The 23143-nt window shown below is 39.4% G+C and overlaps 2 protein-coding genes and 5 non-coding genes across 19 annotated transcripts; 2 read left to right on the top strand and 5 right to left on the bottom strand.

Annotated features, from left to right (window-relative positions):
* Positions 1-1181: 1181 nt before the first annotated feature.
* F32B5.15 lies at positions 1182-1309 on the top strand. The gene has a single exon (NR_049990.1). It is a non-coding gene; the product is annotated as an Unclassified non-coding RNA F32B5.15 (non-coding RNA).
* F32B5.14 lies at positions 1184-1314 on the bottom strand. Its single transcript, NR_049989.1, has one exon. It is a non-coding gene; the product is annotated as an Unclassified non-coding RNA F32B5.14 (non-coding RNA).
* A 1853-nt stretch (positions 1315-3167) lies between these two features.
* Positions 3168-3313, bottom strand: F32B5.13. The gene has a single exon (NR_049988.1). It is a non-coding gene; the product is annotated as an Unclassified non-coding RNA F32B5.13 (non-coding RNA).
* Positions 3314-3381: 68 nt separating this feature from the next.
* F32B5.7 lies at positions 3382-13239 on the top strand (the record flags this gene model as incomplete). 2 transcript variants are annotated; one of them, NM_058621.8, is made up of 11 exons in its annotated part: positions 3382-3645; positions 5514-5624; positions 6289-6378; positions 6851-6918; positions 6973-7123; positions 8124-8267; positions 9431-10239; positions 10769-10943; positions 11293-11536; positions 11715-11960; positions 12789-13239. In NM_058621.8, 11 exons carry the CDS (start codon positions 3451-3453, stop codon positions 12932-12934), a joined length of 2379 nt encoding a protein of 792 aa, NP_491022.2. The 2 variants fall into 2 exon arrangements, with proteins under 2 accessions (NP_491022.2, NP_001293390.1); NM_001306461.3 differs by lacking the exon at positions 3382-3645 and having other exon boundaries at positions 5535-5624; positions 12789-12934.
* On the bottom strand, positions 7974-8120 carry F32B5.12. The gene has a single exon (NR_049987.1). It is a non-coding gene; the product is annotated as an Unclassified non-coding RNA F32B5.12 (non-coding RNA).
* A 501-nt stretch (positions 13240-13740) lies between the features above and the next one.
* Positions 13741-18019, bottom strand: F32B5.6 (the record flags this gene model as incomplete). Of its 12 annotated transcripts, none has more annotated exons than NM_001306382.3 (8): positions 13742-14267; positions 15577-15696; positions 15751-15932; positions 15981-16130; positions 16432-16545; positions 16968-17386; positions 17653-17771; positions 17920-18019. In NM_001306382.3, the coding sequence occupies 8 exons, from the start codon at positions 18009-18011 to the stop codon at positions 14168-14170; spliced, it is 1296 nt and encodes a 431-aa protein (NP_001293311.1). In that variant the 3' UTR covers positions 13742-14167. The 12 variants fall into 12 exon arrangements, 9 of the variants coding, with proteins under 9 accessions (NP_001293307.1, NP_001293311.1, NP_001360020.1 ...); NM_001373728.3 differs by having other exon boundaries at positions 13745-14267; positions 15382-15696; positions 16432-16548; positions 17920-18012; NM_001306381.3 differs by having other exon boundaries at positions 13749-14267; positions 15751-15926; positions 16432-16548.
* Positions 18020-19710: 1691 nt separating this feature from the next.
* F32B5.17 lies at positions 19711-19795 on the bottom strand. The gene has a single exon (NR_101529.1). It is a non-coding gene; the product is annotated as a small nucleolar RNA F32B5.17 (small nucleolar RNA).
* Positions 19796-23143: the final 3348 nt, after the last annotated feature.

The raw sequence follows: 23143 nt of genomic DNA, 5'->3' as shown, positions 1-23143 counted from the left end.
GCTTGCCGAAGTGGCCGAGCTCGGCAAATTTTAAAGTTTGCAGCACACATGTAAAAATTTTAATAAAAATTTTGTTCAAAGCAACTAATATCAGAAACTTAATGCAAGAAAACATATCATTGTTTTCTGTGAACTTAGATTTTTTTTTCACTTTTTGAGCTCCAAAAAATTACATTTTACCGAGTATGACGACCACGGAAAATTTGAAAAGTTTGCCGAATTTGCCAAATTTCAAAATTTAAATTTTAAAATTTGCCGTATACCCCTGAACTCTTTCCCGTGTTATATTGTAATGTTGAAAATTTAAAAAAAAACCCACAATTCGTAAAATGAACATTTTCGGCAATTGGGAAGTTCCGGAATGCTGAAAATTTAAAAACGGCAATTAGCCGAATTCGTCGTTTACCGAAAAATATTATTTGCCGGCCAACTTTCGAGAAATATCATGACTTTACGATCAAAAAATTGGTTCGCAAAATGATGGGTAATACCTGTAAAATTCTATGTTTTTCTATATGTCTGAAATATAGTTAAAGTTGTTTAGCTACATTGAAAAGGTTTTTAGTGATACATTTTTGAAATATAAATTTCCACGCCTGTTGACACACTCTAGTAGAGACGCTTTCTTCCGCCGCACAGTTGATTATATCATAGACACGGTATTTTAAATGTGAAAGTACTTCTTACGTAAGATGGTGTTCAAATAAACAATGCCGGTTTCTATCTAAAATACAATGTTTTTTAATATTTTTTGATTTTGGCAGCTCCGTTTAAACCGTCAAAAACTACCGACATATTTCACCAAACCATTGATTTTCTGCAAATCCTTGTTTACTCCCGCCGAAGCCTGAAAAATCCTATTTTTTCAGCCAATTGCTGTAATTTTCGCTTCTATTTCCGCCCATTCTTTCCTTCCTCAGACAACTAAATTTTCGTTGGAAAAGAAGAAAACATGCAAATTTTCTCTCCACCACATCCATCTTTTCCTCCAAAGATTTTCTCCTTTTTCGGGATGAAAAAAAGCGTTGAACCTCATATTTTTCAAGAGAAAGAGCCCCCATAAAACTGCCACATCAAACCTTCAAAATCTCGTTTTCATATAAAAATTTATTTTTAGCTTTTGAGCTTTTTAGCTTCGAAAAAAAAAGTTTGCCATCCCCTGGCAACTGTAACCTGGGGTAGTATACTAACACAAAATGAAAGTTCCCAAGCACTGCTGATCGCCGAGCCCATTAGAACGACTTTGAATGGGGCCACTTGAAGGTTTCAAACCTGTCACATGGCACCTCGAACCACACAAATCATGACACGTCCTTCAGAGTTTTAACTCTCAAGATGCTGCGTTTTGGTGGGGGACGACGACTTTTTGAGACCAAAAATGTGATGACCGTGAGAAACTAACAAGGGGGGTTGCCGTCATCATAATTTTCAATGAGGTTAAAGATCTTTTTTTGTTGCAGTCTATAATAAATTGGAGTCAAATTTGGTGCAATATAGTTTGGAGTAGGGCTTTCATGGAAGGCAGGCGCGGTTTCAGGGTTTGACGCCTACCTCCAACCTACCCGCCTCAAGCCGCCCTCGCGTCTCATTTATGCACTATGACGAGAAGTCAAACCCTCTTGTCCCGCGGCCGACACTTTTCGGGTCGTGGCGCAAGACAGGTTGAGGTCGCCTGCATGGAAGTCCTAGGGAACTTGATCCAAAAAATCGCTTATTTTCGGGAAATTTTAAGGATTCATACTTTGAAACTACCTACGGACTCAATACATCATATTTGACGCACAACTTTAAAACCTTTGGATTCAACGGGGCAAAAAAGTTTTAACATTTGTGCTTGCGGAAGTAGTCTGTTTGCTCATTTGAAAAGCAATAAACTCAAAGTTAAAACTAGCGGGGACCACCACTCTGTTTTATCTTTCAAAAATAAGTCCTTTGCTCCTAACGACACCAGGGCTGGGGACGGAGCAAAAGTTCTTGCTTTGTGATATTTTAAAATTAATGTTAGTACGAATAGAGATCTACATATATTTGAAGAACAAGCCGAATTTTTGAAAATTTCGGATTTAAAAAAAGTTAAGATTTTTGCTCTGAAAAATGTGCAATTCATGATTGTTTCACCATTCTGAGCAGTACAAACCAGGGGTGGGCTTGCTGTTCGGCAACTTTTTGTCGACAAATTTGGCGAATTGGCAAACTGCCGATTTGCTGATTTGCCGGAAATTTTAAATTACGGCAGTTTGCCGATTTGTCGGAAAAAATCGTTTGCCGCCCACGCCTGGTACAAACTACATCAGTAAAAATTTCGAAACTTTCCGAGTCCTCTAGTTTTTTGCTTTTTCATCTAAAAATAGCATTTCTTCGGAAATTCCGTGCTCACGTGATTTCACGTGTGGTCTAGCTTTCCGATAAACGTAATATTCCTGGTGGGTCCCCGGGGACTGTGTACATCATCTCTGCAAATGCAGTCACTTTTTAAAACGACACTTCGCTGCAAACTGTGGCGCGGTTTTCACTACGTGGCCTAGAAAAAGACGAATCTCGGCCGTCAGTTCCTTCTGAAACATTTCGAAAATTAGCCTAAAAATGTGATCTACAGAAAAATGCACCGTATCCATGTTATGTGGATGGCCGAGTTCTTGTATATTGCGGCCACGTAGGTAAAACGCCTGTGTGGGGCCACGTGGCCTTGTAGACAGTGCGGAACGACACTCCGTTCTTCCGCTAACCATACCCGGCTTGGACGAACAGAGTGGCTCTTGCTACGTAGCCTAGAAAGAGCAAAAACTCGGCCATCAATTTATCTTCAATTTCTCGGCCGTCAGTTCGTTCTGACACGCTTTGAAAATTAGTGTGATCTACAGGCGATTTTTGAGCGAATGCTCCGTATACATGGGTGGCCGAGTTTTTATATTTCACGGTCACGTAGTAAAAACCGCAGAATTTCGTAGCAATAAATGACTCATCTCCTTTTTTGGTGGGTGGTTCACCTTCTCTCGTCGTCCGGGGCGGGGTTTTGAAAGGAGCCCGGAGCCCCCTGCTCGCGGGGCTCTGCGCCTCTAGTAAGTGTGCTCCTCGTTTTCCGCTCGTGTGCATCTGCGTGGTCCCTTCCCCTCTGTTTCTTCTTCTTTTTTCTCTTCTCTTCCTCTCTCTCTCTATCTTTCTCACTCACTTCAATTCCATCCTTCACTCCCTTTCTTCTGCTTCTTCTTCTTCTTCTTCTTCACGGCTCTCGGAGCACCCGGGGACCCTCCGTCACTTCTGTTCTTCTCACCCCCAATTGATATCAATTCGGGTTGTGCGTGCGTTTTCCTTGCTGCCTTTTCGTCGTTTTTGCTCATTTCGAGTGTTGAGTGCTCACCCCTTAAAAATCCAAACTTTCAGAATCTAGCCTCCAAAATATTCCCCTACCCAACAGCTCGAGGTCCTGGTGGCCTGCCGCAGGATACAAAAATGACACGAAACGGTACCACGTCTCTGCAGCACGACGAGATGGACACGACGAGCCCGCCGAGTGGCTCCGGCTCCGGCACGGCGCCACCCACCACCGCAACGTCACCACCGGATTACGCGACCGCGGCCACGCTACGATCGACGCCCGCGCAAATGTCGGCCGCGATTACGGTTGATTTGGTTGTTGCTGCGCAGGTAAGTATCGCGTGGGATTGATACTAATGTGGGCAGACGGATCATGATATTTATAACTAGTTATATAATTTGCATACGGAGGAAATAATGTTTACAAGAAAATCTAATGGGCCAGTAAACCTATGTCGGTTAGCGGGGTAGATTTACGGGGGTAGCTTTACACAAGCAAATGGGGTTTTCCATCATCAATAGGGCGCGATTTCTCAATACTCATTCTCAACACGGTAGCACAGAAACTAGATGAATTGGTTCATGATACTCAGTCTGGAAACCTATATTGGCTACTATCTCGAAAACCATCACAAAACCGATTTTGCGATGCATATAAGAAATGACCGCAATAAAATTATCTATCTTTATTTATGATGAATTTTCGATTTTGTACTTCCTGGCCAAGTTCTGCACGTTTGTTCGGTGGAGCGCGTTTGCACCCATCTAGCAACTGAACCACCGTGCTCAAATTGATTTCTCACGCGGAGTACACCGTCCAATTATCAATAGAGCGCGGTTTCTTCGTTGAAAAAATATTTTCGAGTACTTGATATTACTGTCCACGACGAGCTCATCGGTACGGTAGAGCACGTTTTCCTAACTTTCAAAATTCGACTCCACCGCGCACCTCACTTATCGATTTTTTTCTTCAAAATCGATAAATAAATTTGCCGGAAAAATTACCAAAAATTTCGAACAAGGTTGTCCACGCGGAGTACAGACATCCCTTTGGCTAGTGTTCATTGAGCAGTGCACTGCTCAATCAGTAAACCCCGAAAACTCTATTTCGCTTCCAATTTTTCTGGTTTTTTTTCCATCGAACCCTCGTTCACTTCATTTCTTTTTTTTTCAACCGAAACTTTTCGGTTCATCCTCCCTATTTTCTCTCGAGAGCCGTACATTTTGCTCACGAAAAAAAAAGAGTCCGTTGAGTCTAATTCGGTTGAGTGAGAGAGCGTTCCCAATGAGGAGTGCCCAGACATCGGTCGACTCAATCAAGAATTCAGTTGGCGCCTCTTTCCTTTTGTCGCGCGCCAAGGCGACAAATGGATCGACTGAATTAGGGATAGGGCGGGGGACGACGGATTTACGTGGATGATCAGAAATCGGCTCGGTTTCAGCACATAGTTTGATCTCCAAAAATTGCGGTGAATTTGAATTTTTGAATTGCGCGTCATTTTTGTAGATCAAATTGTTAGCTCAAGGGACAGCTCCAAGTAAAAAAATTGCGCGTAAAATATGATGCGTTGGCGTGGGTAAACACACGGCTTGGAATCTGTGTAAACGCGCTCTACCGATCATAACCCGGGTTGGCCTAAGGACTAAGTTTTGATCTAAAAACTTGTGAATTCTTCGTGATCACTGTCCCTTAAATCTGGACCACCCGTTTTTGAGAAAAACGCGCCAAAACGACAAAGGGTACGGTAGACAATTGCGTACAGGTATTATTTCCCGGTTTTTTGAAATCAAGCTTTTCAATCGCGCTCTTTTGAGACACTGCCCACCTCTGTGCACCCAATACGCGCAAATTCGGATGATTGATATCAGATTTGACGCGCAATTTTGGATTTCCGGTCACCAGACATTTTCTGTAAAATTGATGATATTAAATTTTCGAAACCAATCGTATCTCGGAACGTCAATTTCATATCCGTTTGACTCGTTCTCTCCCGTGTCCCGGGGTACGCACATTCAATAAGTCCGTCCTTCAATTTTATGGGGTCCCCGTTGCCAATCTCTCATGTTTTTGCCTGGCTCAATTGAAAAAGCTAGTCGAGAAATGAAATGAAAAACCAGAATTTATGAGCATGGCCTCAAAAACCTAGGGGGACTTGAATAAAGAAAGGAAATTCACAAAGTTCAAGTAATATTTTCAGAGAGAAGCCAATTTTCTTCGAATGATCGACAGGAAAGCTCCGTTGCTCTATGAGCCAGATGTTGTGAACCACGCTTTGAGGAGATATGAAACTTTTTGGTTGCCGATGCAGGTGATTTTTTTGCAACAAAAAAATTTTGTGTGAAATGGGGTGCAGCAAAGTTCCCAAGTATCTTAACTTGTGAACATGGTGCATCGAAGCAGCAAAATTTTTTTAATGCAAAAATCCATTTTAGTAGGTGAATATTATTGATTTTATAAAATCAGTTCAGCGCATTTCGAATATAAAATTATATACCTTTTAGTTTGAATATGGAATTTAAAAATATTCAAAAAATAACAATTTTCACAATTTGAGAAAAAATCAATAATTTTACTTGCTCCACTGCATACCATCCAGTCAAAATTCGAACTGTAGAGCAAAGTCTGTTTTTTTTTTTAATTTTAGAAAAATATCGATTTTTCACTTCTGAATTTAGCATTTTTCAAAAATCACAAAAGTATCGATTTTTCAAATTTAAAAACTTTGGAGACTACATATAAAATTCAGCAAATTTTGAGCACAAAAACATAAAATTCTGATAAACATATAAATTTGACCTGCTGTCGTCTGTGATGTCAGATACGGCCATGGGCTCCCATTGCCACTTGTGACGTCACTCCTCTGCCGTTTAGGGTACTCCTTCCTCTTGAAATTTTTTTTTCCGCGCACCTTGTTCAACTGAAAAACTACATAAAACTATTCAAGAAAAATCAATATCCCTAAATTTTTCCAGGCCGCCCATCCGGACCTAAACGTAATCCCCCCATTGGATGTTCACTGGGTATGGCACACTCATATGCTCAGTCCGATTCATTATCAAGAGGTTCGTTAGCGCGCTCGAAAAAACAAACATTTCCGGAACATTTGAGGCATCTCAAAAATGTGCCAAGTATCACATATCAGACGGTGAAGCGTGTGAGCTAGGGAACAAGCTCGCCGAGAGAGACTTAGATTTGTATGACATTGAAAAATGAGACGTGTCAGCGCGGTGATGTGTGGCCAGGGTACATCTTTCAGTACGACACTCCGCTTGTACGCTGCCTAAAGTTCGAAGGGTCATCTCTGATTCTCTCTCCATCTATCGTATTGAGTGGGAGGGTGTGAGAGGCAAAACACAACCAAACTTGGCAACATCCATTCTCCCTGGGGGCATATGCCAAGCGACACTTGTTATGTTTATACATAGCATGACCCCCCCCCCCCCCCCCGCGGAGCTGAACAAAATTGGCCAGATTAGAGAGGGGGCACTCTGAAATGTATAAATAAAGGCAATTGGTAGTTTTTTTTGTTTTCAGGACTGCGAGAAGCTTGTCGGCAAGATTATCGATCACAAGTTGCTATCATCAGACGAGATTCAGAAGAGGTAACGATTATCACGAAGCTTAGCTAAACTAAAAAAACTAAGCGGCCATTCCAGGTACGACAGCAGTGTCCGCGCTTGGGACTCCTACTGTAGTGCCGAGCCATACGACTTTCTGGCAAGTCAGACTCCGCCAACGGCTTACAAAACCAAGTGCAACTATGATATAGCTGGAGCAGTGCAACGGCAGAGGAACTTTAATTATCAGGTGAGTATCAAATTAGAAAGTGAGCTAATACAAATAGGGAATATTGCCAGTGCGGCATTGTGATTTCAGTCAAGTTTTAAAGTTGTTTTGGACTCGTAGAGATTTCCGTAAAAATAGTTGGTGTCTGTTTTAAACATTTTAAAAAGTCAGACCTTAATCCCGTCTATGCAAAACTTGGACCAGATCTGAAAGGGCTGCTGGACATTGAAAGCTTGAACAATGTCACGGAGTTTAAGATCCTAAAGCCCGGACCTTTCTGAAGGGCCTGCTCCGAAGTCTTACTATCTTCTTCAAAGACTTCGAATCAGACACTGATTAAGAATTTGGAAAGGTTAATTTTCTAAAATCACCATTTAATTGATAATTACTTATTTAGTCTAACTTTGCAATCGAAACCTCACTGAACGAACAGTCTAGGACTGATCTAAGCGTGGCCTGTAGTTTGATCTGGGCCGGCCCACTAAGCATCACACAAAAGCTATGAATTCTTAGGAGGGTGCTTGTAAGCAAGGTCTTTGCGAAAAACTTTAAAAAAAAAATTATACCCCAAACTCAAAAATGCGCCTAAAATTTTATGTAAATATTTCTCAGGTCGCTACCTAGTTCCGCATATTCTAGTATTATGTTGTTTTCAGTCAATCTTAGGAATTTAAGCCAGCGCTCTTGTTTGCCAGACACCTTCCACTGTGTTTTGAGCTTCAACCAATGATTGATAGCAGGCTCGAAAAAGCGGCAGTGTTAAAATAACTTATTGACCAATTAGCAGTGCTCTCTCTCCTCACTCGGTGCTTACCAATTCACTTCATCCATCAATCACTTTGAGAAGTCTAGTAGAGCACACAAACACGTACACAGGAGACAGACACACCGATGCGTCTCAGAAAATATCTCCCCAAGTGTCAATCGTTCGATTATCCGACGATTATCCCCTCCCGAGCCAGTTGTCTCGTTGTTCCTGGAGAAAAGTTGTGGGGACCAATAATACGTTTTTTTATTTCAGGTTTCACTGCCTCACTACACATCTGCAAAATTTCTGTCGGATGCGGTGAAGAGATACATACAGTTCTTGTTGTTGAAGCAAACATATGCAGATCAGTTTTTGACGCCGTGCTATGATTTTGATATCATTTGGCATACACATCAGGTGAGAAGGAGCAAATTTTTATGTCAATTTACAAAAAGTGACGACAAATGAGAACATTATCATGATGGAAACGGTTTCTATGTTGATACACGTTTTTGAGGTTTAGAATTAATATTTTCGTTAGTTGCCGTACGGCAAATCGGCAAATTGCCAGTTTGCCGATTTGCAGGAAATCTTCATTTCCGGTAATTTGCCATTTTGCCGATTTGCCGAGCATCAACTTGCCGGAAGTTTTTGGAGGGATTTTTTATAAGACGAAAACACTTAAAACTGTGCCTTTTTGAATGCTTTTCCCGTTTTCTTTAGACATTTTCATACGATTTTTCAGGCAAATCGGCAAATTGCCGGAATTAACTTTTTTTTTTCGGTAAATCGGCAAGCTGGCAAAATGCCGGTTTGCCGATTTGCAGAAGTTGCCGGAAAAAGCGGCAATACATTTTCGGCAAATTAGTGATTTGCAGATTTTTTTTTTCGGAAATTTTAGAATTTCAATTGTAATCGGCGAAATTGTACGCATCCTATGAGTTTTCCTACATTTATTTTGAAAAAAGTAAGAAAATTCTATGAAAATATCTAAAGAAAACGGAAAAAAATTCAAAAAGTCTACCGGCAAATTCATATTCGGAAGACGGCAAATTGGCAATTTGCGGAAAATAAGAATTTCCGGCAAACCACCAACTTTCCGGGAATAAAAATTCCGGCAACTCGGCGAATCCGCAATTTGCCGAAAATCAAAATTTCCGGCAAATCGGCAAGTCGGCAAATTGCCGGAATGAGAACTTCTGGCAAAAACACACATTTTCGGCAAATCGGAAAATTGGCACTTTGCCGATTTGCCGGATTTGAAGAAAAAAACATTTGCCGAACGGCAATTACCGCCCACCCCTGATGCAGATGCCGATTAAAAAATAAGGCAATATTTCCTCAAAAATGAAAATGTTTTCCTCAAAAAAAAGCGGTCCACCATATATTGTATATCAAACAAGTGACGTCACGCATGGCCTAGGAAATATTGACGGCCGCTATTAAATTCTGCAAAAAAAACAACAAAAAAAACACTCAAAAAAGAGCCATTCGTAACGTCACATTCATAAATTATTAACGAACAAAAAAGGCGAGACAGAGAGGAAAAGACATTCGAATAACTTGCTATTATTTCCTAGGTCCATCCATCGAGTTATCTACGGGACTGCACAGCAATTTTCGGATCTTTACTGAAGCATGATGACACGGTGAATGACAGAACCAAAGGGAGCAAGCTATTAAAAGGCGAAGCACTGACCAAAAAACTCTGGACCACACACTTCGACGAGCCATTTTGGAGGCGTGGATGCATGTTCCGAGGGCACAATGCTCCGGCTTTTCTTGGATTCGAATCACAGGATCTGGCGTGTATATCCTACGGGGATATTCATGTTCCCTCAATCTCCCTGAAAGATATTCCAGTTCAACGGGAACAGTTGAGGTTGAAGCTATGCTATGGAAACAAGAAAGTCACCACGTTCAACGCAGATCTCTCTCAGAAACAGGTCACAAAGTCTGGATTCTCACTTGTTTGGCAACCCACGGAAAGTTCAACTTGCGCTTCTATAGTCAAATTTCCGTTCGAAAGACGAGCCGCCAAGGATTTGACAGTGGAACTTGAAATCTTTGATAAAATGTTCCTACAGCGGAAGGATCTCATTAAGCTGATCGGGAAGGCAACTCTAGATCAGCTTCTGCCTCCAAGTAACTCGAAAAGTGCTCATAACGTGGCAGAGCTTCAGTTAAAAGCATCGAAAGATTCTGAATTCACAGCGAAAGTTAATGTAACAACGAGTGTGAATTTGAATCGAGAACTGCAACTTTTGGTGGGCGATTTTGTTGAACGACAGTTATCGGCGGACTCTCATCTTGCTTATCTTGCACAATGTGCATCGCTGAATCGAGGAGCTTTGAATGCTAATTCCACGGTTCATATTGCGTCTCACAGGTATGATAGGCTCTTTTTTTGACTAGGAAATTGATACTGTCATATGAAGAAATTATGAAAAAAAAATTAAATTTTATTTGTAATTTTTTAAATGGAATTTCGATTTTTTTTTTGTAAATCTATTGCTGACAGTCCAAAATTTATAAATCGGAAAATTAAAATTTTTGACCAAATCCATTTTAAATTTCATAGAATTTTTAAAAATTTAAAGTTTTCGCCAAAGTTTCTCTATTTTTTAAATCAACTGTTTTGAATTTAAGCCGAAATTTTATTGGCAATATAAATTTTGGCATTTTTCTAATCATTGAATTTCGATATAAAAAAAATATTTTCCCAATTTTTTGAAATTGAAAATTCTAAAATTTCAGAATTAATTTGAGATAAAGTTTTAAATTTTAGACAAAATAATATTTTAACTGAAATTTTTTCGATGTTTTTTTGAAAGATTTTTTTTTGAGCTTTCAAAATTAAAAAAAATCCTACTGAAATCTAATGACACTGAATTTTTCTAATTAAAAAAAAAATTCAGCATGGTGGACACCCGTGACGGGACCAAATACACAGTACAAGTGATCCATTCGGCACCGCTACTTCTATCGATGATCTTGGTATACGGGCGGGAGCAACGGTTGCTCTCAATGGCTCATTTGATCGGAGCAGATTCACTTCCATCTCGTGATCAATTGGATAATAATTTGGTGCCTGTGAGTTTTTCATAAAACTTAAATCTTAAATTCCAAAAAGTAATATTTAAAAACATTTAATTTCCTCAATTTTGAGAATATTTTTCAAGTCGAGCTAAAAAACATAGTCCAAAACTTCCGGCTAGACAAATTTCACTAAAAGTCCTTTTACAAGCGGCTGACATTTTGCGGGACTTAATTTTTGACTGCTACGTTAGGTAGGCACATATTGGTGCCTACCTACAAAACTAAGTTTCCAAGCTAGCGGTAATATGTCTGCCGCTCCGAAACTGAATATTAAAAAAAAATTTTATAATATTTTTTTGAAGAAATTTCTTCGCAAAACCAGCTGAAAACCAACAATTTTCAGTTCCTGCCGCATCTCTCAAACGCCGAAGAACGAGCTTTTGTGATCCTTAACAAGGAAGGCGACTACGCGATCATAAAAGGAAAATGGTCAGGATTTTCAAGGAAACAATCAGCAACAAAAGGGCAAAAGGCAAAGCCAGGAAATCCTGGAAGGCTTCATGTTGATGCATTTAATCTGCTGAAGAATACAGTTCAGAAGCTAGAAGTTCCATCTGCAGATGGTTCTGCTTTGTTCTTAATTGGAGGTAATTTTTGAATTTATTCCCAGATTGGGGTGGTGTCTAGCATTGATTTTTTAGTTGTTTGATTTTCGAAAATTCACAAAACTGTTATTTTGATTAGAAATATAAAATTCCACCAATTTCTAGGAAACAAATCGATTTAAAATTGTTTTTCTAAATTCGATGCACCATGTCTTTTCAGATGCTCAAGCTCGTCTGCCCGGGAAGCGAATCGAGTGCAGATCCACTAACACTGCTGAACAGATTGCCAGTATATTCTGTGTGGCGACTCTTTTTGTTCTATGTAATCCTGACAAAATACGATCACGAAATGATAGTACATCGGTTGGACATCAAGCACACAAATGGCCACTGACATTGGCTTGTGGGTATGGAAGACAGTTGCCGACGAATCGGTTATTGTTGTCGGCAGATCAGGATGGACTTGGTATGGGTTTTTGATTTTTCCAATTATTATCGATTTTTATGCGGAAATATGATATAAAATGTTTTAAAAAATTGATCAAATTTACGTAAATTTTTTGATTTTTTTCCAAAACCAGTAAGAACAATGTGAAATTTGAAAAAAATGAAATTGTAATTTTCCCTAATTTTCTTCATTCCTTTAAAAATTAAAACAGAGATTTGATTTTTTAAAAATTTTCTGAGATGCTATAAGTTTTCCAAAATTTTATAAATTTTTCTGAAATTTTAAATTTTAAATTTTCTACAGAGCCTATAGATTTTTTTTTAATTTATCGAATTTTCAGAAAAAAATTTGGTAGATTTTACTGAAAATTTAATAAATTTTTCTGAAATGATATAAAAATTATAAATTTTTTTTGGTTTTCCAAAAATTCCCTGTTTTAAAATTTTATCATTTTTTATAATCAGTTTTCTGAAAATTTGTCGATTTTCTGGCTTTTTCTAAAAAAAAAAAGTTGTCAACCTTTCATCGATTCTCCAAAAATATGATCGACTTTCTGAAAGTTTATTGATTTTTCAGGTATATCTAAGGCCTTGAAGCCTAAGCCTAAGCCCAGGCTTAAGCCTGAACCTAAGCCAAAGCCTAAGCCTAAGCCTAAGTCTAGGCCTAAGCCTAATCGTAAGCCTAAGCCTAAACCTAACCTTTTTTGGACTTTATAGATTTTTTTGAAATCGAAATAAATCTAGTCAGTTTCCAAAATTTTTATGGATATTCCAAAAAAAAAAGTACTTCTTATCCAAATAAATTATATTGATTCTTTCAATTTTAAAACATAAATTCGAGTTTCAGGAGGCTGCGAAATCGCTCCAATGCTAATGTGCGGTGTCGGCTGTGACGGAGCGGCGTGCGGAGCCTGCGGAGCCTGTGGTGCGTGTGGTGCGTGTGGCGGATGTGGAGGATGCGGAGGTTGTGGTGGATGCGGTGGATGCGGTTAGAATATCATTTTATTTTCTTCGACTACAAACTACGAAAAACTACAAACTACAAGCAATCATTATCACATCACAAAACACACGCACTTTCTCCGTCTCTCTTTCAATTTGTTCTTCCCCATTTGGAAACATTCCACACCACATATGACATCAAACTAATTATAATATTTTATTCACTGCACCACCACTCCAAAATATTTCATTTGAAGACTATCATGTGATCAATACTGTGTATTTATTTGGATGTCTCTCATTTATTTGTAGATTCATTTCTTTTTTTGGAAAAAATAAACTTGTTTTTGGGTGGGAATATAATGTAAAGCAACGTTAAAAAATTTTTTTGCTATGATACACTCAGAGTGTGCCAAAATTAACGTATTTTACAACAATACTGCTCCAATAAGCTCTGAAAAATTTGGTACCAAACTGTATTTCTGCCTCATTTCAGATATTAGACAGTTGTATTTGTTTTATAACTGATCTAGTTGGTTGAAAATCCGGGATCTTGTTTTAGAAAAAAGTAATTTTGCTCAACACTTTATCGGTTTTACCAAAAACAAGGCAAAACTAGCCTTACCTACCTACTACCTAACTAGCCTAAACTAGAAAACTAGAGCTCTAATAATTTCATATTTGAAAATGCCGGCTATTTACAATAGTAGAAATTATCGATTTTATTCCGCAAAGGAAATTAACTATAACTTCTGTATGTTTTAAGCTAGGAAAGATAGAAACCTAATTTTTGTTAAAGTAGGAAATATTATTTTCTTAATATTAAAGGTCATATATTGATATGTCAAATAAGTCAAATTTCAAAAAAAAGTTTCATTCAATTTACAAATGTGTGCCGAGTGGTGACAACCAAGGGAAGTATTCTAACCGAACAGGAGAAAAAGCAAATGAAAAACCGAGAGAATTGCAAAAAAATAGCTTGTTGGAGGAGATAAGGATATAATTGAGAGCCTACCAATTGTGGCCTATGTACAAAAAAGGAGACTACACAGTAAAACCTGATGGGGGCAGTTGAAGAGTAACAATCAATGATGATGACGATGAAAAACACTAAATGCAAAAAATACAACAAGAAGAGGTATTAATGTATGAGGTGATAGAGACACAAATGTGTGCACACAGTCTATAAGTTACTCCAAAAAAATCAATGGGTAGGCATGTCAATTGAAATTCATTTACACGTTATATATAGTGATGGAAAACCACGTTGATTCAAGAAATCGTTTAGGCCAGGGAAACTCGTTTGAAGCGGCTTGTCGGGGAGTCGAATGGAGCCGGAACCGATGGAGAACCACTTCCATTTGTTGGGGTAGCGAGGGGAGAGCTGAAATATGGAAAGGTTAATTTTACATTCTGACAGTGACAATAAAGTTGAACCAATTTGCGGAATTTCGCTTAATGTCCAGAGGTGTGCGGCAAGTTTTGAAATTAGCAGTTCAAAAATTTGACGAGCATGGAAAATTCCGCAAGCCCATATTTTTGAAATTTGCCGAGCACGGTAAATCCGGCAAATTCGGCAAATTTGCCGTGACCATCATACTCGGTAAATTGCAATTTTTTTGGAGCTCAAAAAAACTTTTAAAAGTTAAAAAAAACATTAAAGCTCCCTGGTTTTCGTTCGATTTTTGTCTAATTTTTGCCTAATTTTTGCCTAATATTTTGCCGAAAGAATGTTCTGTTTTTTTTTCATTAAGTTTCGGATCTAGACCATTAGCTTTGGGCAAAATTCTTATTAAAAATGTTTCATGTGCGCGGCTAATTTCAAAATTTGACGAACTCGGCAAGTTCGGCAAACTCGCCAAATTTGCCACACATCCCTTATAACGTCTGTAGAGATAATTCAATTTATATTTTCAGAACAATTTGGAAATTTCACATTTTGGATTTAAAAGTATGTGCAATGCTTCTTCTATTATTTTCGTGCCGAAAAAAAAACGTGTAGAGTTTTATCAATACTGTTAGCTAACTAAATACTTTTCTCTTGCCTAAACCTTTACTAATATTGTTCAAGACGAGTCAGTCGATTTTAAGACATCTCTATAAACATTAGCAGTTCATAATTTGGTTGTTTGTAACAATTTATTATACAAAGGTTTAAGATTGTTAATCAGCAAAATACATATGTTTTTCTAAAAAAAAATTTAGTTGGTGCACCGTGTTGAAAATAGTTTGTTCCTTTATCACTTTATATCTCCGCTAATTTCAAAGATATCAGTAAACATTACTGATATGCCTAGAGCCTAGATACGAAGTAATAAAGTTGATGCAAAACTATTTTCAACATGGTGCATCGACGAAGACCTAGCAGCTTATATCTTAATGGTCTCTAATTTTACAATAATTATTTTGATTCATGGAGTTCTTCATTAACAACTATACTATTAGAGAAATGTTCCCCTTAAAACGCTACAGTACACAATGGAAATCATTAAAAGTACCGAAAGTTTTGTTGTCAATGTTTTTTGTCCATTAACGTCCATTATCTTTTTTTCTTCCATTATTATTGCGAATCGTCGTTTCAATTATCAGTGTGCCATATCTGTTTCCCGTCAATCTTTGATTTCTTTCTCAAGAGAGAGAGATGAAACAAAACAATTTAGTGGCAAGATTTTCATGTGAATTTCACGACTCACCTGCTATGGGACGATTGTGATGGACTGTGGGAGAGCGATACCCGACGGACTCGACGTGTGAGCTCCTGAAGATCTGTTACGACTGCTCCGACAAGATTCTCGATATTCTCGTTTTCGCGGCTGAAAATGATTTGTCTCTTCGATTTACATTCAACTTTAATCTAGTTGACCTACATCTCATGGGCCATCTGTTGGAGCTCATGTGTAATGTTGACGAGCTCTTTTGGCGGGTTCGAGTTTCCAATGATTTGATCGACAAGGAACCCGTTGATCACCATCTTCAAAATCTCCAAGTTGTACTTCTCAGAAACCAGTAGTAGCTTTTTAGCGAACGATGGATCCATATCAGCCTGAATCTAAATTATATTATTGAAGCTTAAAATTACTAGAAGCTTATAGGGTACCTCGATAACTTTTTGGCAAATAAATCGTTCTACTTCCTTCCGAAGAGCTGGGAGATGAGCAAAGGTGAGACCCTCGACGAGGGTGACAAAATCATCAAAGTACGTGATTTCTCGGGAGAGCACCCGTTCGAAGTAGATGTGAGCAAAGGTCTGGAAGTTGTTTATATTATAATAATTATATTTTTCAGATGTAACATGAGATTCAAGTTGGAGGTGTCTGATTGCAAGATTTATAAACAAAACAAGTCTATAAGCAGTCTTGTTATTCTTTTTTATTTCCGTAATCCGACCCCCGTCCGTATATGTGTTCCACATGTATGTTTTTCTTATTCCAGACAAGCCCGATGGCTTTTGCTCTTTTCCCCCTCTGTCTCCAAATATTGGAAGAACAAAGCAAAAAAAGAAGAACAACATGTTTATGCCCATATGCTTCGGATTTCAAAACACTTACATTTCTCACGAGTTGCTCACAGATTTCGCTTTGTTGCTCGTTGTCCGATATCTCGCGCGATACCGAGTCGACGCCATAAATGAAAATCAGCCGGTGAACCGAGAATTTGTCAGCCTGCTAGAAAAAATTGGTTTAAAAGTGGCCTCATTAATTTTGAAAATCTACGCCAGAGAGTCTGATCCTAAAACTAAAAGCCTGAGCCTGATTCCGAATTGGAAAGCGGGAAAGCGTAGGTCTGAAGATAGACCCCTAAGGATGAGCCTGAGTCTAAGCGTAAGCCTATTCCTAAACCTAAGCCTACGCCCAAGCCTAAGCCTAAGTCTAAGCCTTAGCCTAAGCTTAGGTCTGAACCTAAGCCTGAGTCTAAGCCTATATCTATGCCTAAGCCTCAGTCTATGTCTAAGCCTCAGCCTAAGCCTGAGCTTAAACCTAAGCCTACGCACACGCCTAAGCAAAAGCCTAAGCCTAAGTCTAAGCCTAATTGTAAGCCTAAGTTTGAGTCCAAGCCCAAGCCTAAGCCTCTTGGAAAATCTTACCTTTTCATCGACGTGCTCCAAATCAGGAATCCGAATCTTTCCATTGATAACATCATCAACAAACTTGTTCACCGCCTTCTCGATTCTCTGGCTCCTAAACGCCGTCTCAACATCCGGCAGATAGTTCAATGGCTCGAACAGCGACTCCTTCATCTTGATCTCAACCACGACCAACAAATTCGAATCCACCTTCTTGTGCACCAACTCGGTAAACTCTGCCCGTCGCTCCTTCTCCATATGGATCGGCCAACCGCTTCCCCGCGAAAACTCGGTCGGCGACAACGCCAGACCGGCGAACAAGGTCTCATTGGTGACTGGATCAAGGATCTGTGCTCTGACCTCCTCGACGGCCACCTCCGGGCATGGACCCTCTTTGTAGTAAAGGTGCAGGAGCACGTGGCGATTCGAGTCGACGGCTGCTGAAACAGAATTGTCAGTGAGGTGATGGATTGGGAGTCGAGATAAGAGAGAAGATATTGGGATAGGTGGAGAGGGTCAGTCATGTGATATAAGTTCCTAAAAGTGCAAGTCGACGTCACTCCAGAGTTAGTTGGGTCCGAAGATCAAACGCTCATCGTTCCAGCACAAGAATCAAGTTTCAGAAAAATAAAAAATGTAAGAAGGAATGCAAGAAGTGTAAAAATAGCTAGATAGAAATAGACAGAAATACTTTCGGAAAACTAACCATTATTTGAGAGCACATACTCATCGGTCAACCGCAGAGCCCATGTAAACTGCACATGCTTGTATGACGTGGAAAACGGTCGTGATACATTTAACAAAATTGTCTCGTCCTCGATTTGTCTGAAACGAAAAACACTGATCTTTTGCCCTCGCCCGATTTTTGATGCTGTAGCGTCTTATCAGAGACAGTGCGATTATTACTGGGAAAAACTGTTTTATCAGAACCCATTTTCATGGAAATTTCGTCTTGTCAACACACTTTACCCACCTCTGGCAAACCTTTAATGTCCATGGGTGCTGAAACGAGATTACTGAATCTTCGCCCGACGTGGACGCAATTGGAACTGCTATATCATCCATTCTGAAACGTTTTTTTAATTAGATCAAGAACAAAAAGATCAATCGAGAATTTGAAAGAAAAAAATTAAAGAAAAATCAAGAGAGAGAGAAAGAGAGAGGTCGAGTCTTTTCCCCCCCGTCTCCATAATACTGATAGAGACGACGATGGAGGTGGAGAGCGTGAGACGCAGACGTGACGAAAGAAAAAAAGAGAACTGGGGGCGCCGCCCATTTGGTCGTCTGTTTTGTCATCCCGGGTCGAATTGTGACACCTTTAAAGCGTCGCAGAACGTTCTGAGAGGAGGTTAGGTACAATAGGGGTGCAGGTGGAAGAAAAACAACAGTTGGAAGGGGCAGAGGTGTCAATCAGAGGGTTATGGTATGACTTGGCTTTGAATTTGGAACGTGCGAAGCTGGATTAGTAGCGTGCGCGTGAATTCGGAAACGGAGAAACATGTGACTAGCCTTGATTTTCCTGATCTTAGGCAGATCACTCGATAGATCAGAACTAATGAGGCAAGGATCAGGGGGTGGACGGCCATCGCCGTTAGGCAAATTTGCACCTTGCCCGTTTGCCGATTTGCCGGAACTGTACTATTTCGGCAATTTGCCGGGTTGCCGATTTGCCGGAAATTTTTAATTCCGGCAATTTGCCGGTTTGCCGATTTACCGGAAATATTTAGAGGGATATTTTTATACGACGGAAACAATTAAAACATTGACATTTTTGAGTCCATCTATCTTGAGACAGTGTCCTTCCAGGCCGTCCTACGTAGCCCACAAATTCGGCAAATCGGCAAATTGCCGGTTTGCCGATTTGCCGAAAAATTAAATTTTCGGCAAATTGCCGTTTTGCCGAATATCAACTTGTCGGTAGTGTTTAGTGGGATTTTTTCTAATACGGAAACACTTAAAACTGTGCCTTTTTGAAATTTCTCCCTTTTTCTTTAGATATTTTCATACAACTTGCTCACTTTTTAAAATAGACGTAGGAACATTCATAGGGTGCGTACAATTATGCCGATTGAAATTAAAATTCTGAAATTTCCAAAATTAAAGGGGAGAACCACAATTTGCCGGGAATTTTTGGCGATTGCCGTTTTTCCGGCAAATTCGGTAAATCGGCAATTTGCAGGTTTGCCGATTTGCCGGAAATTGTCATTTTCTTTTCCTGCAATTTGCCGATTAGCCGGAAACTTCAACTCCGGCATATTGCCGAGGTGCCGATTCACCGGAAAAAATCATTTGCCGGACCCCAGGCTGTTAAAATAATAAGATCACGTGTCACATATAACAAATCTTGAAACATTTTTTTTGTGACAACACATCAAGTGCTCCTCATAATTGTTTTTGTGAGGTGACTCGGCAAAAAGTGTAACTTTTTGTAATTCTCGTAAAACTCCAGTTCCTCATTGTGCAAGGCCGTGTGCAGTTACGTGCACTTCTTGAAAATTTAAAAATTTATACCGTTATCAGTATTGACCTGACCATTTCCAAACTACAAGCGACTTTAAGAAATTGAACAACAAAAAAATTGCTAGTTATGTTTCTATTGGAATGATCTTCGTTAGAAAGGAAATTGGTCGAAAATGGTTAGGTGACGTGGCAGAACCGATAGATCAAAAATGAAACGATGCAATGCCTTTTATAGAAAGACAATGACTGACCAAAGGCTAATTTTTATGGCCGTCAAAGGTATTCCCTATGAAATGCGAATAATAGTTATTCTACATGTACTCAAAGCAGGCGTCAAAGGCCAGTAGCTTCAACACGAGCCTTGATTGATGTCGGCTGCGCTTTTACCACAAAAGTGTAGTATGCCTGAATCTAAGCCTGGACATGAGCCTACCACCACGACCAATTCCTAGCTTGAGCCTATTCCTAAGCCTAAGCCTAAGCTTAAGCCTAAGCCTAAGACTAAGTCTAGGTATAAGCCTAAGCCTAAGCCTGAACCAAAGCCGAAGCCTAAGCAAAAGCCTGAGCCTGAGCCTAAGCCTAAGCCTAATCCTAAGCCAAAGAAAAGTAACATACAACTGCTTTTGGTCAAAAATATTAAATAGAAAAGACCAGGAAGAAATAGCTCAAACTGAACTGTACATATATGTATAGTGAAACAAGCGAGAAAAAACAAGATGATAAGAAAGTGAGCCAGAAATAGAAAATGCTTAATACTACGCGTGCTCCATAGAAGAACCGAAGCTCAATGACTCGCCATCGCCGTCGCCGCCATGATGACTACGCGGGCATTGTCTATCGAGGTCTTTTGTACCCTGAAAAACCCCCATACACTAAACGAAGAAACAATGACTTGATAATTCAATGAAATAGTTGATGATAGCAAAAGCTCTGATAAGAAAAGTGACATGGGATGGGGGGACCAGGGGGGAGCTATACGAATCTTAGTTTTTTGCGAAGGGTCCGAAGGGCACGGGTGGTCAGGCAGCTCGGGTTTCACTGAAGTCATGGTGGTCTGGGGGGTTTGAACTCGACGTTTAAGTAGTTGTAGTAGTATCTGGTATGTGTTTCTTTACTTTTTTAGGAAAAAGAATGAGAAAAGTGAACAACAAAGTGTTCACCAAAAATTGAATCAAGTCGTTTAAGCCCGAGCTCTCTAGTCATGATGCATCCGACATTGAACGAGTTTCGCGAATTTTCTAATGACATTACTATACAGTTATAGTTCTGTATTGTTGATCGAGTTACTGTGAGCTAGGAGTACTGTATGCCAACACCTTAGAGGTCTATTTTGAGTACGTGCCATTTGTGGGGGGACGGCGATCTCTCCCCTTGGGGGGACACAGTGTTCTCAAGTTTCTGCCCACCCCGCCATACAAAGCAAAAAAGCAAACAGAGCTCCACATTTGGGCACACAGTTGGACAAATAACTTTCGATTTTTGGTATTTGAAAATTTTTGTTGGGGCGCTTGGAAATTTGAATCTTATATTATCAATAGATAATGGAAGAAACTGAAAAACATTGACACTACGGGGAGAAGGGGGGGGGGGGGGGGGGGGGGGAATAGAGACGTTTTGAAAAAGAAGAAGAAATGGGGGACATGAAGAGTCTGGCCGAATAGAATAGACAAACAAAAGGAGCTCTTTTCGAAATGAGCATGAGAAAACTGTTAGAGGGAGAAGGAGCAAAGAGACGGAGATATAGAGAGAAGGAATATTCAGATTTAGGTGGCCTGTGGAAGAGGAGTGACGTCATGTGCGGCCTTTTTGTTTGGTGGGGTGCAAGCAGTCTGATATCTATGATCTACAAGCGACCCGCAATTTGAAGAAAATTGGGCCTATATTCTTCGAAAAACGTTAGAAAACAAGAAGTTAATTTGAGAAAAATAAGACATTTTTATGATGATTAGCATCTCAAAAACTTTTTTCCTGGCCCGACCCTGGCAAAATTTATTCCATAAAATTAATTAAAAAATCACATTTTTCCTATAGAACCTGTGTGAAAGACGAATCTGATATTGTTTTCTAATTTTTTTTTCAAAAATTTTCAGAATAAAGGAAAAGTATGATAACTGTGGCATTTGAAACATGGGTTTACTAGATTAAAAAAATCTTGCTCACAACTTAGTCTACCCAAAAATAGGCCAAGAGGGGCCAGGCCCAGGCCCCCGGCCCGGCTGGCCTGAATAAAATAGCGGACTACGAAACTCCAAAATTCCGCTAGTAATAGTGTGTTCCTTTGTTTCGGGGGTTACTGGAAGCTACAGTATCCACAGGATTAAAGGCACAGAGCACATTTTTAAAAGCCCTGCAAACTTAAGTTTGTAGTACTTCCAGTCGGGATACCGGAGTGTCGTTGTACGCTATTCTATCAAAAGATGAATGAAAACGATGTTTCATTCTTGTGAACATCACGCAAATAGAAAAAAAACGGAAGAAAGATGCAAGAAAAAATCATATGATGGGTACATATCGGGTGTGATCAAACCGTCGCCGCCTGCCAAAAATTGAAAAGGTTTTTCAAAGAAAAATGGTGACCAGATGAGAATAAGATCTTTGAGAGAGACGTCTGGCACGTAGGTAGGCAGGCACCTACCACAAAGCCTACCTACTTGGGGCAAACTTTGGAGGAAGGAGAAACGACCTTGATCGGTATGAGAAGTCTTAATCCGATTGTTGTTCCGGCTTGCTAATCTCGTGACCGGTGACTGAGAAAAGTTGAGAAAACAAGGAAATATACAGGCTTTATCATGAGCTTTTTATAGATTTTTTTTATCTTTAAACAGGAAAAAACCGCCTCCGTGATGTCAAAAATAAACATTTTTCGAAACTTGTGGGGACAACAAATGGCACAGAAACAGCTGGAAAATTGAAAACTTCTCCAGAAAAAAAAACGCAAAAGCTTACTCTTTGGTGCCGGCGATCCGTCATTTCCCCTTTTTTTGGGCGGTTGGATCACGAGAGGGTTCTCCGGGGAGATTTGAGAAGGGAAGGGGTACGAAGAATGGAACAAGATTCTCAAAAAAAAGAGAAGAGATACCCAAAAAAGTGCACTTTTTTGGAAAAAAAGAGAGCCCGGGGACAGTGAAGATAAAAATAGAGATATCGGCTCCGAAGTGAGCGGAAACCTAAGATTGTAGTCTGTAGGTTGTAGTTTGTAGTTTGTAGTTTATGAAGAATACTGTATTTCACAAGGAAGCAAAAAGTGTGAGATGAGCAAGTCATAGTGAAGCTGCAGTAGTAGTCTACAAAACTATAGCTGGTAGTTCACAATGTAGTTTGTAGTGCACAATGTAGTTTGTAGTGTATAATGTAGTTTGTAGTGTTCCATTTGTAGTTTGTAGTTTTGTAGTAATAACGATAATTGACAAAGGAGCAAATAGTGTCAAAAACTCATGCTTGAATTTGTTGGAAATAGGTGTACAGTGAAGCTGTAGTTTGTAGTGTAGTGTGTAGTTTGTAGTCTACAATGTAGTTTGTAGTCTACAATGTAGTTCGCAATCTACAATGTAGTATGTAGTATCTACTAGCTAACTTTGGAACGTCAAAAAAATGCATCTGGTTGTATATCTATAAGACCGGTCTTTAACTGTGCAATAGTGTTGTTAGACTCTACTCTACAATGTAGTTTGTAGTTTGTTTATATACTATAAATTGTTTATATACTATAAATTGTTTATATACTATAAATTTTTTCA

Source organism: Caenorhabditis elegans, chromosome I (assembly GCF_000002985.6).
Source record: "Caenorhabditis elegans chromosome I".
Taxonomy (NCBI): domain Eukaryota; kingdom Metazoa; phylum Nematoda; class Chromadorea; order Rhabditida; family Rhabditidae; genus Caenorhabditis; species Caenorhabditis elegans.
Note: the sequence above shows the minus strand (reverse complement) of the source record. Positions and strands in the feature narration are given on the sequence as shown.